This window comes from Sus scrofa, chromosome 2 (assembly GCF_000003025.6).
Source record: "Sus scrofa isolate TJ Tabasco breed Duroc chromosome 2, Sscrofa11.1, whole genome shotgun sequence".
NCBI classification, from domain to species: domain Eukaryota; kingdom Metazoa; phylum Chordata; class Mammalia; order Artiodactyla; family Suidae; genus Sus; species Sus scrofa.
The window spans coordinates 66,097,938-66,116,002 of NC_010444.4; the positions used below are offsets into that span (position 1 = coordinate 66,097,938).

At 51.5% G+C, this 18,065-nt stretch overlaps 2 protein-coding genes across 3 annotated transcripts; one reads left to right on the forward strand and one right to left on the reverse strand.

Moving 5' to 3' along the window:
* Positions 326-4,137, reverse strand: CALR (calreticulin). The gene is given in 9 exon segments (NM_001174133.1): positions 326-1,127; positions 1,211-1,303; positions 1,883-2,026; positions 2,110-2,223; positions 2,307-2,516; positions 2,606-2,700; positions 3,128-3,331; positions 3,516-3,617; positions 3,984-4,137. Coding segments are annotated over 9 exon segments (1,254 nt in total). The 5' UTR covers positions 4,075-4,137; the 3' UTR covers positions 326-926.
* FARSA (phenylalanyl-tRNA synthetase alpha subunit) lies at positions 7,456-16,930 on the forward strand. Of its 2 annotated transcripts, XM_003123337.4 has the most exons (13): positions 7,456-7,652; positions 10,417-10,554; positions 10,654-10,752; positions 10,829-10,947; positions 11,865-11,957; positions 12,046-12,174; positions 12,251-12,366; positions 13,913-13,997; positions 14,089-14,188; positions 14,283-14,451; positions 14,543-14,620; positions 14,767-14,881; positions 15,993-16,930. In XM_003123337.4, the coding sequence occupies exons 1-13, from the start codon at positions 7,506-7,508 to the stop codon at positions 16,129-16,131; spliced, it is 1,527 nt and encodes a 508-aa protein (XP_003123385.1). In that variant the 5' UTR covers positions 7,456-7,505; the 3' UTR covers positions 16,132-16,930. The 2 variants fall into 2 exon arrangements, with proteins under 2 accessions (XP_003123385.1, XP_020939373.1); XM_021083714.1 differs by having other exon boundaries at positions 7,468-7,652; positions 14,283-14,620.

The window sequence follows — 18,065 nt, forward strand, 5'->3', positions numbered from 1 at the left end:
CCAATATAAAACAGTTTGTATGAGATAGTGGCTAAGGTATGGTTTCAAAGCCCTGTCCCATCTCAAACTAAATTCTGGCCCTCGTCTCATGAAACTGAAGTGATACTAGAACCAAAACTGAACAGTTTGATACAAGGACTCAATGACTTAATACATAGGCTATTTGTAGTGGTACTTAGTAACTTACTCTTTCCCACTCATTTGCAGTTCTGCCGGTAAACCAGGGCCCTTGTAACCTTATGGGACAATTAACCAACACTTTTAGTGGCTGAAAAAATGAGGCTCACTTAGGAGTCACCTCCCCCAGAAGGAAACACAGGAGGAAGACACAAAACTTAATTTAATAGAAATTTCGTTTGTAGTTCTTACATTCTCAGTATGAGCCGAGCTAGAATCCCCTGCCCCACTCAGAAGTGGCCGAGTCCTGGGGGCAGGGGAAAACTGTGTGTGGGGGCGGTCAGAGCTCAGGCCCCAGGAGCCCCATTCTTCCTCAGTGCTGGGGGGCCTGGGTTGCCACCCTCTTCTCCCACCCCCCCACTCTGGGATCAAGGAAGGAGAGCAGATAGAATTTTGGGCCTGGGGCTTCTCCACACAATTCACCCAGAGTCCCCAAGTTGGAGAGGAACTAAGGAATCTGGGGAGAGGAGATAGAAGAAAGCAAAGATATCAATCAAGAAAGATGAAGGCCAGGGTGAGGGCTGAAGAAGAATCAAAGACAAAACACCAGTTAAAAAATAGAAAAAAAAAAGGGGGGGGGAACAAAACCAAATCCATCCCAAATCAGAACCCGCCTGGAAGGAAAAAAAAAAAAAAAAAAAAAAAAAAATCAAAGTTCTCCAGTCTCATAGAGACATTATTTGGCGCGGCCGGCTCTATGGCAGGAGCGCTCAGGCCTCAGTCCAGCCCCGGAGGCAGTGGTGTGGCCCCTACAGCTCATCCTTGGCCTGGCCAGCGGCAGCATCTTCCTCCTCCTCTTCCTCCTTCTCATCCTCCTCCTCCTCATCCTCATCCTTGTCCTCCTCGTCTTCCTTGTCTACCTCCTCCTCTTCCTTGCGCTTCTTCTCCTCCTCCTCCTCCTTTAGCCTCTGCTCTTCATCCTGCTTGTCTTTCATTTGCTTTTCTGCTGCCTGTGTACAAAGCATATAGCTCAGAGCTTGACTCCAGCCCTGCCCCCTACCCCCAAAAGCCCAGGACTGGACCCTGGTCCCACCTTTGTAACACCCCATGTCTCGTTGCCAAACTCCTCAGCGTAGGCCTCATCGTTGGTAATGAGGAAGTTGTCAAAGATGGTACCAGACTTGACCTGTAGGACCAGGTGATAGATAGGTGGTCAGAAGTGACACCTGTTTGGCCTTGGCTTTGCAAAGGTCTCCTGTCCATGTACCCATAACCATTACACAATGTTGCAATTAAAAAAAAACAAGCTGCCTGGGTTCAAACCCCAGTTCTGTAATTTCCTGGTGATATGACCTTGGGCTGGTGATTTCACCTCTCTGCACCTCAGTTTCTTCTCTGTAAAATGGACTCACTCCCTTCTCCAAACATTTTCTTAGTACCTAATATGTGCCAGGAACCATTCTGGGTGCAGAAAGTACATCAGTGAACAGAACAGACCAAACTGCAGTCCTTATGAACTTAATTTTCAAATGGGGTTCTCTCACCACCTTCTAGGTTGTTGGGGTAAGTTAAATGAGTTGGTTCCCCTAGAAATATTTAAAAATACCAGGCATATAAGTACATTAAAGCAGGTGCTGGAAAAAAAGACAGACCAAAAATTTCCCCTCCAAAAGCACTACTTTGCAGCCAGGCCTCCCTTTACTCATGGGTTGACCCTCAGCACTTGGTGTCCCCTAGGGATCCTCCTCTTCCCTCCCAGTCTCACCTGCCAGAGATCCAGGCCCAGCACAGCAAAGTTTTCATAGGCATAGATGTTGCTATCAGGGGAGTACTCAGGGTTGTCTATTTCTGGGTGGATCCAAGTGCCCTTGTAATCGGGGTTGTCAATCTGCCTGGGCTTCCACTCACCCTGCAGAAGAAGGGAACTGGTGGGTGGGCAGAGATCAGTGCATTCCCCATGGTGCACTGCCCTGCTCAGAGTCCCAGGCTCACCTTGTACTCTGGGTTCTGTATCACTGGCGGTTCCCACTCTCCATCCATCTCTTCATCCCAGTCTTCGGGCTTCTTAGCATCAGGGTCAGGAATGTGTTCAGGCTTGTCCCAGTCCTGAAGGCACACAGGGAGATCAGAAGCGTCGCACTTGTCCTCCACACTCTTCACCTTGAGGGAAGCCCCACCCAAGCACCAACCTCAGGTTTGGAGTCTGTAGGGTCATCAATTTTGGCTCGCTCGTCCCAGTCTTCAGGCTTCACAGCATCAGGATCCTTTATCTTCTTAGGCGGCAAGAAGTCCCAATCGTCCTCCAAGGAGCCTGACTCCACCTGACTGTTGTCAATCTTCACCTCATAAGTATTATCGGGCCGCACAATCAGTGTGTACAGGTGTGTGAATTCATCATCCTGAAGAGAGTAGGAGATGAGCGGCCCCACCCACCAGGCTGGCCTCTGAGCCTCCCCTGACAGCCATTTGTTACCACCCCCAGATGCACCTTGCAACGGATATCCTTATTGATGAGCACGTTCTTGCCCTTGTAGTTGAAGATGACATGAACTTTCTTGGTGCCAGGGCCACAGATGTCCGGGCCTTGGTGAGAAGTAGGTCCGGTTAGAGTTAGAGGCTCCCCACCACTGAGCCCCGCCCCCACCCCTTTTCAAAAAGAAAACTTGGTTCTTAAACGCAGGTCTGCAAAGCTCAAAACAGAATTCAGACTTTATCTCTAAGGGACTAAGAATAAAGAGTCAAAGGAGAGAAATTAAGTGCTCAGAGAACTTGTAGAATTGGAAAATAGCTACATAAACATCACACAGACTATCAGCCTTAAACCAAAAACAAAGCAGAAAGTTGTTAACTGTAACTATTCCCTCAGCTTCCCTTCCAAAGAAAAACTTAAGCATGTAAGGGTTTTCTGTGCTCTCAAGACTACTTTTCATGGGCTATATATAAGGAACACACGGGGTTTCAGGCTCCGTCTAACTAACCAGAGGTCAGGATCAGGGTGGGGCCCCCTCACCAAACATGATGTTGTATTCGGAGTCTCCATGCATGTCTGTCTGGTCCAAACCATCTGGAAACAGCTTCACGTATCCACCCCCACAGTCGATGTTCTGTTCGTGTTTCACCGTGAACTGCACTACCAGCGTCTGACCCTTGTTGCTGAAGGGCTCAAATCTGGCCGACAGAGCGTAAAACCGGGCATCCTGGCTTGTCTGTAGCCCTAGCAAGGGACGATAGTGAGGTCACGGCTCAGCCCAATCCCCGGAGTACCCTTATGTGGGAAATAGAGACGACTGCCCCTTCCTCCCCCTGCTCTGTTCCTAGGGGTACCCAAGCTGTGTGATGATTAGGAGCTTCCTCCAGGAAGTCCTCCTGGATCTGAGAACCCATCCCTAGGTTCTTACCTTTATCTTTCTCCTGGTCACCGTAGAATTTGCCGGAACTGAGAACGAATCTGCCAAAATCCGGTTTGTGTTTGGATTCAATCCAGCGATCAGTCCACCCGTCTAGGGGACCAGAGGAGCAGGTCAGCGCGGCCTTGCTCATCACCCCCCAAAAAACATCTACCAAGACCCACAAGCTGCTAGGGTCAAATAAAGAGCTATTCTTCTCTCTGACTTCCCCTACCCCGGCCTCTAGTTTGACATCTCTAATGGCTTAAGAGAGCCTCGGGCGAGCCCTAACTCCGGCCGCAGAAGGCCGCTGCGCCCTCCACGCTCCTCAGGGACGGAGAAGGAAGGATCGCCTTGCGGCTTTAGTCCCTGAAGACTACCGTGTTGGCCCTCTGAGCAGTAATTACAGAAGACACGCAGATATGGGCTAGGTGGCCAGCCGCCTCGTTAGAGAGGCCTCGAGGCGGGACTAAAGCTTACCTCCGTCCAGAAATTGCTCCTTGAAGTAAATAGTGGGTTCAGCGGCGGCCAGGCCGACAAGGCCGAGCAGTAGTGGGACTGGGAGCAGCATGGCGGGCCGAGGGGGCGGCGGCGCGCGGGCCCCTTAAGTCACTCCTCCAGCAGCCGCTCTGCAGTACGGACGGACGCTACCGCCGGCCGCGAGCCTTTATACCGGGCCCGCTCTCAAACCAACCTGGTCCTGCCTCTTTGACCCTCCTCCCCCGCCGTATCATTGGTCTGTGGCTATAATCCTGCCTTTCCATTGGATCTTTGTCGGCTCAGCATGTTCGGCTGTGCCTCGGCACGCTGGGTTCCCAGATGGCCGATTTCTATTGGCCGCACCACTGGCCAATGAAGGTCGACCACGCGTTGTGGGGGACGCCCACCGGTGGAGTGGGGGCCTCCAGCCCCTCAGGCTAGGTCATGTGACCAGACCTCGGCCCAACCCCGCCCTAGCCCGCGAGCCTGTCTTCACAGCTGGGCGTTTAAAGAACGCGCGCGAGTGCAGGTGCCACTGCGCTGAGCTATGACCCTGTTCCAGCCTCGCCTCTGCTCATCCCCTCTATGGGGCTGGGTGGGCAAGGTTTTCCTAGCCTTTTTCTGTTGCGAATTTGGGGAGCCTCTCTAATTCAACCCTCTCTTTTTCTCTTCCTCTTTCTTTCTCTCCAGTCACCCCGCCCTGCCCAGGATGAGGCAGAGGTCACCGGGCCCTGGGGCTTCATTTCACCCTAGCGCCAGAGCCATGCAGCCTTGCGGGGATAGTGCGGGCTCTCTCCTCCATGTGGCTCCTAGTGTCCTGGCCGCTTTGTCAAGACTGCTGCTGTGTGAAATGGGTCAAGTCACCTAGCCTCTCTGAAGTCACAGGAGCTCCTGAAAGGCCAAGAGGAGCGACGCTGGCCAGCTGCTGCCTGGCAGAAGTGCTTTCAAAGATCTTAGGGACGTCCTGGGACAAAAGGAAGGAAGCCCAGATGGCTTGAAGATGTGACTACAGGCTGTGGCTCCGTAGGGTTGTTCCCTTTATTGGAGCCTCTCCAATATATACCCTCCACCCTTTCCTCAGCCGGTAGACTGAAAGGGGTCACTGTCTTGTGGTCTCCCACAAACGGCTCGCTTTTGCAATTAAACGGCTAAAGAGGAGGGGGCAGGGGGTTCAGTTGGGGAGGGAGTAAAAGGGACAGATGGTGGGGAAGATAAGGTCCAAGAGAGGTGGGCAGGACCCCTAAATCTGGAGCCTTCTTCTGAAGCCAGAGGCGCATGACAGTGACTGACACCAGCTCCCTGCCCCTAGGCTACAGGAAGGAGGAAGGAGAGCTGGGGGTTTCCCAAACTATGAGCAAATAGGCTCTGGACCTGGGAAGTGGGAGGGAACTTTGGAAGGAGGGTAGGTAGGGGTGCTTCCCCTCTAGTGGTGGGAACTCAGAAAAGGGAGGAATGAGGGATCTTGGAGAAGTTGTGGTTCTGCCCCTTCCCCAAGGCAGTATCCAGTAGGGGTGCCCAACCTGCACCCCTCCTGCCCCATCCCCCCCAGGACCCCAAAGGAACTTCCAGTGACTTGCTTTCCCTCCCTTTCACATGTGTCATGGACATGTGGTCTTGGTGCTTCCTGCCAGAAGGTAGACACTGTACCTGTTAACCTCACAATCCCCCTGCAGGTGTTCTGCAGCACCTGTCACAGAACAAACTTAAAACCTACTTTATGTGTGACAGAAGGAAGGAAAGAAGGGTTCTTGCTAGAATTAAACAAAAATGGGTAAAGCATTTTGAAGTTAGAAGGAGATTTTGAGAGAGTTCCCATTGTAGCCCAGTGGGTTAAGAACCCGATGCACTGTCTGTGAAGATGCAGGTTCATTCCCTGGCCTTGCTCAGTTGGTTAAGGATCTGGCATTGCCTCAAGCGGCAGTGAAGTTCACAGATGCAGCTGGGATCTGGGGTGGCTGTGGCTATGGTGTAGGCTGGCAGCTGCAACTCCTATTCCATCCCTAGCTGGAAATTTATACATGCCAGCTGTGGCAAAAAAAAAGAGAGAGAGAGAGAGACCTTGATGGGTACATTCTGAGTTTTTGTTAAGACTTTACTGAAAGTCCAGACAGGGGGATATCAGTAACCCCATTTTCCAGGCTCAAATAACAATTATGATGGCTAAATAAGTAAATGCATACTGCTTAAAATAGCACCTAACACACAATCCACACTCAAAAAAAATTTTTTTTTCTTTTTAGGGCCACATCTTCCGCGTTTGGAAGTTCCTAGGCTAGGGGCTGAATCGGAGCTGCAGCTGCCAGCCTACACCACAGCAAGACCAGATCTAAGCTTCATTTGTAAGCTACGCTACATCCTTAACCCACTGAGTGAGGCCAGGGATTGAACCCGCATCTTCATGGATATTAGTTGGCTTGTAACCTGCTGAGCCACAACGGGAACTCTCTGGTATTTTTATATTAAGTGTTGAAATAATAATTCGGACACTTTAGGTTCTGTAAAGTCTTCAAATTAATTTCACCCCTTTTGTTTTTAACATTGCTACAAGGAAGTGTAAGATTACATTTGCATCTCAAATTATATCTCTATAGGTGAGCACTGATCTATGCTACAAATTATTTCCCTGACATAGGTCTTCTCAAAGCATTGGGGCAAAGAGGGGGTGGAGAGGGCAGGCTCTGAGGTGTTTATAATTTCTCACACCATCTCCACCTTGCAGAACCTTAGACAAGGCATATCTCTGTCCAAGCCTCGGTTTTCACATCTGTGAAGTGGAGATTATATTGGTATATATCATACAGTTTTTGGGAAAATGAAATAGCAAACCCGAAGCACTTAGCACTGGCCTGGATGTATGGGATACTGTCCACACAGATTAGCTGCTACCTTGACTCTTAACTGAGTCCTTCTCCCTCTATAAATAGGGTTGGTCCCTATCCAGCCTCCCTTTGAACATTTCAAAGTAGTTGACATCAGCAGGATGATTGTGTCTGGAGCCAGCCCACCACCCACAGCCCTCTTGTGGGTTATAAAAGAATCCCCCAAGGGCACAGTGCTCTGAGGCCCAGAGAGGGGAAAGGTCAAAGTCACGGAGCTTGCTGAAGATGGGGCTGGAAGAAGCTTAAAACAACACTGTGAGGAGCTCCCTGGTGGCCTAGCAGTTAAGGATCCAACATTGTCACTACTGTGGCTCTGGTCACTTGTTGTGGTGCAAGTTCCAGCCCTGGTCCAGGAACTTCTGCTTGCCACAATCGTGGCCAACGCTGACCCCGCCCCCAATGCTGTGAGTCTGTGGTTGACAGCATCGATTTGACCCTTCTGGTCAACCAGACGCCACTAGTCCAGCTAGGTCTGGGCTCCTAACTCGCTCTGGAGTTCAAGTGACACACCCAAGATGGCGGTGTACCGACCCGACGACATGATCCGCCACACACAAGATGGCGACGAACGCTCTGGACGCCGGTTCCGCTTCCGGTTGCCCTGGCCGCCGGCAGGGACACGCCGTGCGCACTGGGAGCAGCCATGGCCGACGGTCCGGTGCCGGAGGTGTTGCTGCGGCGGCTGGAGGCGGCTGATGGCGGCCTGGACAGCGCAGAGGTGGCAGCCCAGCTGGGTTTAGAACACCAGGCTGTGGTGGGTGCCGTGAAGAGCCTGCAGACACTGGGCGAGGTGAGCCGGGCCCTTCAAGCCGGGCCTCCTGGCTTTTGCATCTGCAGTTCCCTTGCCAGGTGTCTCTGCCTCCAGAACAAACTCTGTCAGGCCTGGTTAGGGGTAGTTGTATATGTGTCCAGCCCAGGGTGCGCAGGCGGGGAGTCAGGAATAAATGAGGGCCCGGACGTTCCTACTGCAGTAAATGTCCATTGAGGCTGAGAGGGTGGGTAGTGTGATGGTGGACGAAAAAGACGCAGTTGGTGCCGTCATGGAGATTGCGGTCTAATAGATAAACTCAAGTGACCAGAGTGATGAAGGAGAAATACAGAGAATTCAGAGGTGACAGCTGAGCTGGCCTTGAGGAGCAGGGAGAGCATCCCAAAAGCGGTGATAGCTAAGTCGGGTTTCCGCATTTAGGAGAAAAACCATGGCACTTTAGGAATTGATGGGATGTGGAGGTAGGTGATGAAAAACACCAGCAGAGCCAGAATTTGCAAGGCCTTCTAGGTCTTTATCTCACAGGGGCCATGGCAGGAGCTGGAGCCACTCAGATGTTTGTACTGCCTACATCACTTTGGGGAAGGATTGGCAGGGGTGGGACTGGAGGTGAAGGGACAAAGGCAGAGGCTGCTGCATCCTCAAAGTAGAGAATATGGTCCTCGGTTGAAGGGAGGCAACTGGAATGGAGAAGGGATTCAAGAGAAAGAATGAAATGAGATTCACGACAAGGTAAGGGGAGCACAGCTAAACCCCAGCCTTCCGACTTGGACAAATGAAGGGCGATGGAGCCAGAAAGGAAGGATGCTAAGAGACCTGTCAGCCACCCAGGAGACTGGATCCAAGTGGCTGGGACTGAGAAAACAGATCTGGGCTTTTTATTCATCAGGCTCATAATCAGTGCCACACTCTGGTCTCAGCTTTATTTATGATCCAGTCTTTGATGTAATATTAGGATGATGGCACTATTATCCCCATTTTGCAGATGTGTCAACTTCTAAGCTGTGGTCAGAAACTTGATCAATGTCACTAGAAGGAATAAGCAAATCTGGGTTTGCAATCAGGCACTCAGGCTATAAAGTCTGAGGTTCTCAGTGCAAACAGGAATTGAAGCTATGGTATGTGGGATGACAGCACCTTGATTGAGGTGAAGTTGACATCTGTTGTTTACAGATGTCTAAGTAGTCACAATTTTTTTTTTTTTTTTTTTTTGTCTTTTTGCCATTTCTTGGGCTGCTCCTGTGGCATATGGAGGTTCCCAGGCTAGGGGTCCAATCAGAGCTGCAGCCGCCGGCCTACACCAGAGCCACAGCAATGCGGGATCCGAGCCGCGTCTGTGACTTACACCACAGCTCATAGCAACGCCGGATCGTTAACCCACTGAGCAAGGCCAGGGATCAAACCCGCAACCCCATGGTTCCTAGTCGGTTCGTTAACCAAGTAGTCACAATTTAATGTAGTTCAATCTAAGGATGATGACAGTAATACGAACAATAGTAGTAGTTATTGGAACGCACACAGCATTTGCTGCATGCTAAGTTCTGTACATCCTTTCTGTGTGTTAATTTAGTTGCTCTTAAAAACAACTCTGAGGTAGAGTCCACTACACTCTTCTCTCATGGATAGTAAAAGTTGCTCAGAGAGGTTAAGCAACTTTCCTAATGTCACAGAGGTAGGAATTAAAATGAAAGGGGAGCTAGGCCCTTTGGGCCCCACCCAGCCTTGCTCCCTTTTAGGGTGACCTAAATCCATCCTCTTCATAGAGCCTAAGGGGTATATCCTGCATATAATGTGGACCCCTGGGGTCCTTCTCTGACACTCTGGGTACCGAGATGTGGAGAGAAATCGTTTCACCTGAGACCTTAAAACTCTTTTCCAAGAGTTCCCTCATGGCTCAGCGAGTTAAGGATCCAGAGTCATCACTGCTGTGGCATGAGTTTGATCCTTGACCTGGGAACTTCCACATGCCACGGGGCGCAGCACTCTTCCTCCTCCCCCCCCCCGCCCGGCAAAAGGAGTTCCCGTCATGGCTCAGTGGTTAACGAATCCAACTAGGAACCATGAGGTTTCGGGTTCGATCCCTGGCCTAGCTCAGTGGGTTGGGGATCCGGTGTTGCCGTGGGCTGTGGTGTAGGTTGCAGATGTGGCTTGGACCCCACATTGCTATGGCTCTGGTGTGGGCCAGTAGCTACAGCTCCGATTGGACCCCTGGCCTGGGAACCTCCCTATGTGGCAGAAGCAGCCCTAGAAATGGCAAAAAGACCAAACAAAACAAAACTTCTAGGTTCAAAAGGGATGATTTGTTCTTTGCAAGGCAGGTAACATCTTTAGTACCTTACCTCATCCTGGGAGATGTGAATTTTTTTTTCTTTGGGGCCATACTTGTGGCATATGGAAGCTCTCAAGCTAGGGGTCAAATTAGAGCTATGGCCACAGCCACAGCAACACCAGATCTGAACTGTGTGACCTACACCGCAGCTCACAGAAACACCAGATCCTTAACCCACTGATCGAGGCTAGGGATCGAACCCACACTTTCATGAATAGTAGTTGGCTTCTTAACCCATTGAGACATAGCTGGAACCCCATGGTCATTTTCATCATTATCCTTAAGTTATAAAAGATCAACTGAGGTTCAGCAAAGGGAAATGCACTTGGCTGAGAAATGGTACAGCTGGGATGCGAAGCTGACTTCAGAGGTGTAAAACTGCATCCCCAGCGCTGTGTCAGGAGAGTGCCTGCATCTGAACCCTGTCCCTGCCCATGTCCCCTTGTTTTCCTTCAGATTATCGAGGCTGAGCTGCGCTCCACCAAGCGCTGGGAGCTTACTGCTGAGGGCGAGGAGATTGCCCGGGAGGGCAGCCATGAGGCCCGGGTGTTTCGCAGTGTCCCCCCAGAGGGCCTGCCCCAGAGCGAGCTCATGGTAGGAGACTAGGGATGGGACAGCGGGGCCTGGGGAGGGGAGGGGGTGAGGGCAGCCCTTGTATCCCACCCCCACCTCACTGCAACCTTGCTCCCCTAGCGACTGCCGAGTGGCAAGGTGGGCTTCAGCAAGGCCATGTCCAACAAGTGGATCCGAGTGGACAAGAGTGCTGCTGATGGGCCCCGGGTGTTCCGAGTGGTGAGTCCCTGCTGGTGGGTGGTCAGGCAGGTGGGTCCCCGGCTCTCACGGCCCCTCATGTCCATCATTGTGGCAGGTGGACAGCGTGGAGGATGAGGTACAGCGGCGGCTCCAGCTGGTCCAGGGTGGGCAGGCCGAGAAGCTGGGAGAGAAGGAGAGGAGCGAGCTCAGGAAGAGGAAGCTGCTGACTGAAGTGTGAGTGGGTGCCACTCCCTGGCTCACACCTGAGTCACCTGCGTGGCCCTGGAGCAGGGGTAGGGGATGGGGAGCCATTCCGCCCAGACTGGGCCACAGGGCTATCAGTCTCCTCCCAGCCACCCTCCACACTGTGGTTGTCAAGCATTCTTGCCAGGCTCATGCCACCTCAGGGCCTTTGCCTATGCTGTGCCTTTTGCCAAGAATGATCTTCCTGCTGTTCTTCAAGGCAAGGTCCGATATCACATCTCTTCTCATGTGTCACCTTAGAGAGGCCAACCTGACACCATTTCCTCCCTTCGAATTCTGTAAAAGTTCCTCGTTCCTGGTCTCCATCCTTATGCCGTGTGTAATTCCTTTACACTCCAAAGCATTGACTAAAATTTATGAATGCTGGGACCTGGACAGTCTGTGGGCAGTGTCCTCACAGGGCTCACGTCTCCTTTGAGCAGACATGATGCAATGGCATAACAATTATAAGAATACAGATTGGAGGGGGGCTGCCTGATTGAAGTCCCAGCTCTGACCTTGACCAAGTCACCTGATCTTTCCAGGCCTTTGTTTACTCATCTGTAAAATAGCCTCTTTTTACATGTTTATGGGATGACTTTAGTAGAACAGGGCCTAGTGTAGAATAAACTCTCTAAATTTGACCTATTATTATCCCTCTTGGCTATGCTCTTGGTGCCTTGAACTGGTTCTGGCATACGGTTCATTCTCAATAATGTTGAATGAATAAGTTTATGAACAAAGGGATATAGGTGGTGCCAAATAAGAGGATTTCCTAGGAGATGGTAAGTGTCAGGAGGAAAATACAGGAAAGTGACTTGGTGGGTGACCTTGTGATCAGCCTCAGAGGGAGGTCAAGTGACACTTGGAAGAGGTGACAGGGTTGTCCTCTCCTCCTCTCACCTCAGGACCCTGAAGACCTACTGGGTGAGCAAAGGCAGTGCCTTCAGCACCAGCATCTCCAAGCAGGAGACAGAACTGAGCCCAGAGATGATTTCCAGGTAAGGGGCAACCCCAAGGTTAGGGGCTGCCTATAGTGGGTGGTAGGCAACCCCTTCCAGGTGCATATAACTGCCTTCCCCCCAATAGTGGCTCCTGGCGGGACCGGCCCTTCAAGCCCTACAATTTCTCGGCCCATGGTATCCTCCCTGAGAGCGGCCACCTGCACCCCCTCCTCAAGGTCCGCACCCAGTTCCGGCAGATCTTCCTGGAGATGGGGTGAGCATGGGGCCAGGGGTGGGGCTGGCCCAGCTGCTGGGCGCAGGCAGAGCAGTCAGGCTGCATCTCCCACCAGGTTCACTGAGATGCCGACCGACAATTACATTGAGAGCTCCTTCTGGAATTTTGATGCGCTCTTCCAGCCCCAGCAGCACCCAGCACGTGACCAGCATGACACTTTCTTTCTGCGAGGTGGGTAGGCTCCACTGCCCCTTCAGAGGTGCCAGGCCTGGTTAGAGCCTTTTGGGGTGGCATATCATCTTCCAGGATCAACTTCATCCTCTTCAGTATGGCCAACAATGCCTGTATGAGCTGTTCTCATCAACTGTGAGCTTCTTCCACCTCTCCTCCTGCTCACCTCAGGGCCTTTGCCTACACTTTGCCTTCTCCCAAGAACTGTCTTCTCCCAGGTCTTCACAGCAGGCTCCGGCATCAAACATCTGCTCACATGTCACCTCAGAGAGGCCACCCTGACATGCCCTTGTCCCCCCAGGTTCTAAAAGCTCCTCACCACTACCCTAAATCTTAGTTCCAGTTTCTTTCTTCCACGGTCCTCCATACTCTGTGAAATTGGATGACTTTCCAAAATGGTCGTTATCTCCTCCAGCAGGAGGGTTGGTGACGGTGTTGGATGCCCATTATTTGACCCAGAGAGATAAAGTCATGGTCATCATCATGGCATCCAAAGCATACTGAGCTGTCACTGTCCTAATCTTCTCACCAACTGTAGGACATAGGCTGTTAGCCTCCTATTGCAAAAGAGGAAACAGGCTCAGAGAGGGGACATCACTTGCCCAGAGTCACAGCTTACAAATGATGGAGCTGGGATTTAATGTGGCTTTTCATGTCACTGAAAGGGAAGCATAAGAACTTGCACATTTGTGCAGCACGTGGTCCTGAGTCCTGGGCACCAAAGTCTGTTAAAGACCTGAGTCACAACCATGAATGAGACAGAAGTCTTTGCCCTGATGAGCCCTGAATATCCTGGTGGGGGAAGATGTGCATTAAATCCTGATTAAGCTGTAATTGCAGTGAAGCAAGATGGCAGTAAACGCAGTGAAGGAAACTGACATGGGAATGGGGGTGGTATGCTGTCAATTTAAAGTAAAGGCTTTGGGGAATTCCTGCTGTGGTACAGTGGGTTTAGAATCCAGCTGTAGCACCCTGGGTCTTTGCAGAGATGTGGGTTTGATCCTTGGCCTGGCACTGGGTTAAAGGCTGTGGTGTTCTAACAGCTGTGCGCTCTAATTGGATTTAATCCTTGGCCCAGGAATTTCCATGTGCCGTGGTTGTGGCCATTAAAATAAATAACTAAATAAAAATAAAGTCCCTGTTTAGGCAGAGATTGAAGGAGGTGAGGGAGGGAGCTATATCTGGGGAAGGAAAGCTCTAGGCAAAGGGAATGGCCAATGCAAAGGCCCGGAGGCTGGCACGAGCCTGGTTTGCTCACAGATCAGCAGGGAGGCCCTGTGACTGGAGGAAGTGATCAGTTAGGGGTTGGAGGAGGCAGGATAGTGTGGGGCATCTGGAGACACAGTGAGGAACTTGGCTTTGGCTTTTTTTTTTTCCCTCCTGAGATGGGAACCATGGAAGGTGTGTGTTAGAGGAGAGACTTGGGTGTTCACTGGTGCCCTCTGGTGGCTGTGGAGGGTAAGAGGCACACATCACTCACTCTTCGGTGCGGTGGCTATTTCACAAATGCTCCCTGACTAACCAGATGTTTCTCTCTCCTGCCCAGATCCACCCCAGGCCCTGCAGCTCCCAATGGACTATGTCCATCGAGTCAAGCGGACTCACTCTCAGGGTGGCTATGGCTCACAGGGGTGAGGCAGGATCAGGACTTGGGGTGTTGGTTGGGAGGGAGGTTGGGGACCTGAGAATTGCATCGTGGAATTCCCACATGTCCCCTTGAAGGTACAAGTACAACTGGAAACTGGACGAAGCTCGGAAAAACCTGCTCCGCACGCACACCACGTCAGCCAGTGCCCGCGCCCTCTACCGCCTGGCGCAGAAGGTATGGCAGGGCTTGGGCAGCTTAGGAGGCAGACAGGGGGTGATCACGCTCACCTTCTCACCTATGCCCGGCTGGGCCTGCCTGTCATCCCTAGAAGCCCTTCACACCAGCCAAGTACTTCTCCATCGATCGTGTGTTCCGGAACGAGACCTTGGATGCCACGCACCTGGCTGAGTTCCACCAGATCGAGGGCGTTGTGGCTGATCACGGCCTCACCTTGGGCCACCTCATGGGCGTCCTGCGGGAGTTCTTCACCAAGCTGGGTGAGCAGGTTGGCTTGGGTGGGCAACGGGAGGATGCCTTAGTCATTGGCCTGACCCTCTGCCTCTCTGTTTACCTGCCTCCCCCACCCAGGCATCACTCAGTTGCGTTTCAAACCGGCTTACAACCCCTACACCGAGCCCAGCATGGAGGTGTTCAGCTACCACCAAGGTCAGGGTAGAACCCAGAACTGGGGCAGGGAGAGAGGTCCCCCCATTGCTCAGCCCAGGTCCCTGTCACTGCCAAGCCCACACTCAGCCTGCCCAGCTAACCGCCAGGCCCATACAAGCTGCCACATCGTTCTCCTCCCTGCACAGGCCTGAAGAAGTGGGTAGAGGTTGGAAACTCCGGGGTCTTCCGCCCCGAGATGCTGCTGCCCATGGGGCTCCCCGAGAACGTGTCCGTCATTGCCTGGGGCCTCTCCTTAGAGCGGTAAGTACCCAAACCACTTAGGGGGTCTGGCTGCCTTACTCAGATGACTTGCCGGGAATGGGGGCCTGCAGAGTTGCAGTCCCATCCATTCATTCATTCATTTGACAAACCCTTAGTTAGCACCTGCTATGTGCTCAGTCTTACGCTGTGACACATCTCTGCTTCCATGAAGCTGGGGTGCTAATGGAACAAAGAAGATAATGATTAGTCAGATAAACAAGTGAATTCAACAAGTAAAGCCTAAAGTGTGTCCCAAAGCACTGTGCTAAAGAAGCTCCCTGCTGGCCTAGTGGGTTAAGGGTCTGGCATTGTCACTTATATGCCTCAAGTTTGATTCTTCTTTTTTTTTTTTTGGCTTTTTGCCTTTTTTTTTTTTTTTTTCCCCCTATGGCCACACCCATGGCATATGGAGGTTTCCAGGCTAGGGATCTAATCAGAGCTGTAGCTGCCAGCCTACGCCAGAGACACAGCAATGTGGGATCCAAGCCGTGTCTGTAACCTACACCACAGCTCATGGCAACAGCAGATCCTTAACCCACTGAGCGAGGCCAGGGATCAAACCTGCAACCTCATGGTTCCTAATCATATTTGTTAACCACTGAGCCACTATGGGAGCTCCTCAAGTTTGATTCTTGGCCATGGAATTCCTGACTTGAGTTTGATTCCATGCCTCTGGTGCTGGCAAAAAAAAAAAAAAAAAAAAAAAGCCTAATAATAGGGAAAACACAGCAAGACGGGCTAAGGAGACTGTTGTCAGGGCAGGCCTCATGGAGGAGGTGGCATCTGAACAAATGGATTGGTAAGCCATGCGAATATCTGGGGAGGGCATTCCAGGCAGGGGGAATAGCCAGTGCAAAGGCCCTGAGGCTGGAGCACGTTTGCTATGTTAGGAGAGCACTGAGGAGGCCAGTGTGGCTGGAGGGAGGGAGTAAAGGGAGAGGAGAGGAGGGTGGGGAGGTGACAGGGCACATTGTGCAAGGCCTTGTGGGTCTTGGAGAGGACTTGGGCTTTTACTACAAGGAAGGTGGGAACCCTCAGAGAGGTTCTGATTGGCAGAGAGCATGACCTGACTTTGTGTTAAACCATGTCCCCTCTCCCCACCACCCCCAAGCCCGACGATGATCAAATATGGCATCAACAACATCCGAGAGCTGGTGGGCCACAAGGTGAACCTGCAGATGGTGTACGATAGTCCTCTGTGCCGCCTGGACACTGAACAGGGGCCCCCTCCAACACAGGAGGCCGCATGACATGAGCCACCCTGGATAGGCCGCCTTCCCCGACACCCTGCTGCCCCTTGCATCCCTGCCAGTGACCCCCTTGTACTTACGAGGCCTCTGTGAGGCCATCCCCCTGCCCCTGGTATCTCCTTTTCCCCGCTGGCCCCAGGGTCAGGGGAGTGGGTAGCAGGTTCGTTCTGTTGTCCATCTGTGAGGGTGGGCCTTGGGGAGCCCTGCTGGCCAGCCGCTGGCTAATAAAGTGGGCAGTTGCCCTCACCTGGTGCCTTTCCTTAGGGGTAGAAGGATGCTGGAGCCCCGGGTGTGAAGCATGGCGGGTTGGAGGTCTTGGACCCTTGAGGCCTCCTGACCAGCCTGAGCCAGGTTCCCTCAGGGAAGACCAGTTCTAGCAACCATCTGTCAGTTTACCTGCTGGTTCAAGGTCTCTTCTAGGTGAAAGGAACAGAACTCCCTACCCCTATAGAAGGGGCATTTAGGGAGGGGAGGCCAAGGCAGGTGTCAGGGCCCCAGGAGCCAGAATTCACTAACTGGGAGCCAAGCATTGGTGGGCATGGGGCATATATATACAGCAAGGTAAGTCTTAAGGGTAAGCTGCTTTTTCTTTTTTTAAAAGAGCAGCTTTAGGTTGATAGCAAAATTGAGCAGAAGGTACAGAGATTGCCTGCATACCCCCTGCCTTGACATACCATAATCACCCAAAGTCCATAATTTACATTACTGTTGACTCCCTGTGTTGTACGTGGGTTTGGACAAATGTGTGACAAACGTGGATTCGTTATTATGGCATCATAGTATTTTTACTATCCTAAAATTTTTCTGTGCTCCATTCATTCATCCCTTTCTCCTCTTGAAAAGCTACTTTTTTTTGGTAAAGGGGGGTTACTCTTTAAAAAAAAAACTTCAGGAGTTCCCATCGTGATGCATCAGAAACGAATCTGGCTAGGAACCATGAATGAGGTTGTGGATTCAATCCCTGGGCTCGCTCAGTGGGTTAAGGATCTGGTGTTGCCATGAGCTATGGTGTAGGCAGCAGACAAAGCTCGGATCCCATGTGGCATAGGCCGGCAACTGTAGTTCCAATTAAGATCCCTAGCCTGGGAACCTCCATATACCAAGGTTGCAGCTCTAAAAAGACAAAAATAAAAATGAAGATCTTATGGAGTTCCCACTGTGGCATAATGGGTTAAGGATCTTGTGTTGCCACAGCTGTGGCATAGGTCACAGCTGCAGTTCAGATTCGGTCCCTGGCCTGGGGAATCTCCATATGCTTTGAGTGAAGCCAAAATGGAAAAAAAAATTTCTCAAGTGAGCCCAGCATAGAGAGTTGAATAAATAGGATAGAGCTTAGGGTTACATGTGTGGCATGTGAAAGTTCACAGACCAGGGGTCGAATCAGAGCTGTAGCTGCTGGCCTACACCACAGCCACAGCAATGCCAGATGAGTTGCATCTGCCACCTACACCACAGCTCACCACAATGCTGGATCTTTAACCCATTGAGGGAGGCCAGGGATGAAACCTGCATCCTCATGGATACTAGTCAGGTTTGTTACCACTAAGCCACAATGAGAGCATCTTACACCTGTTTCTGTGAGAATATTTCAAAGCAAATCTCAACCACAAAGTCACTCACCCCACATCTTAAGGGGCAATGTGCTTTTGGAAGCATGGATGGTTTCTTATGTAACCATGAAGCCACTCTTATACCTAGTGCAGTTGACAGTCAGTTGAGGCCATGGGTTTTGCTAGTCCCCGAGCCTATGGGCACCAATCCTCCAAGGGCTCTTCACTCAGATTTTTTTTTTTAATTTCAAATTAAATAATCCAGTCATGCAGAAAAATACTCATTCACACAGTAAATGTGCACCTCAAGTGCCAGCAGTTTTCATGAGCTGAAGACTCAGCAGTGGAAAACCTGGCTCAGGTCTCTGCCTCCAGGAGCTGATG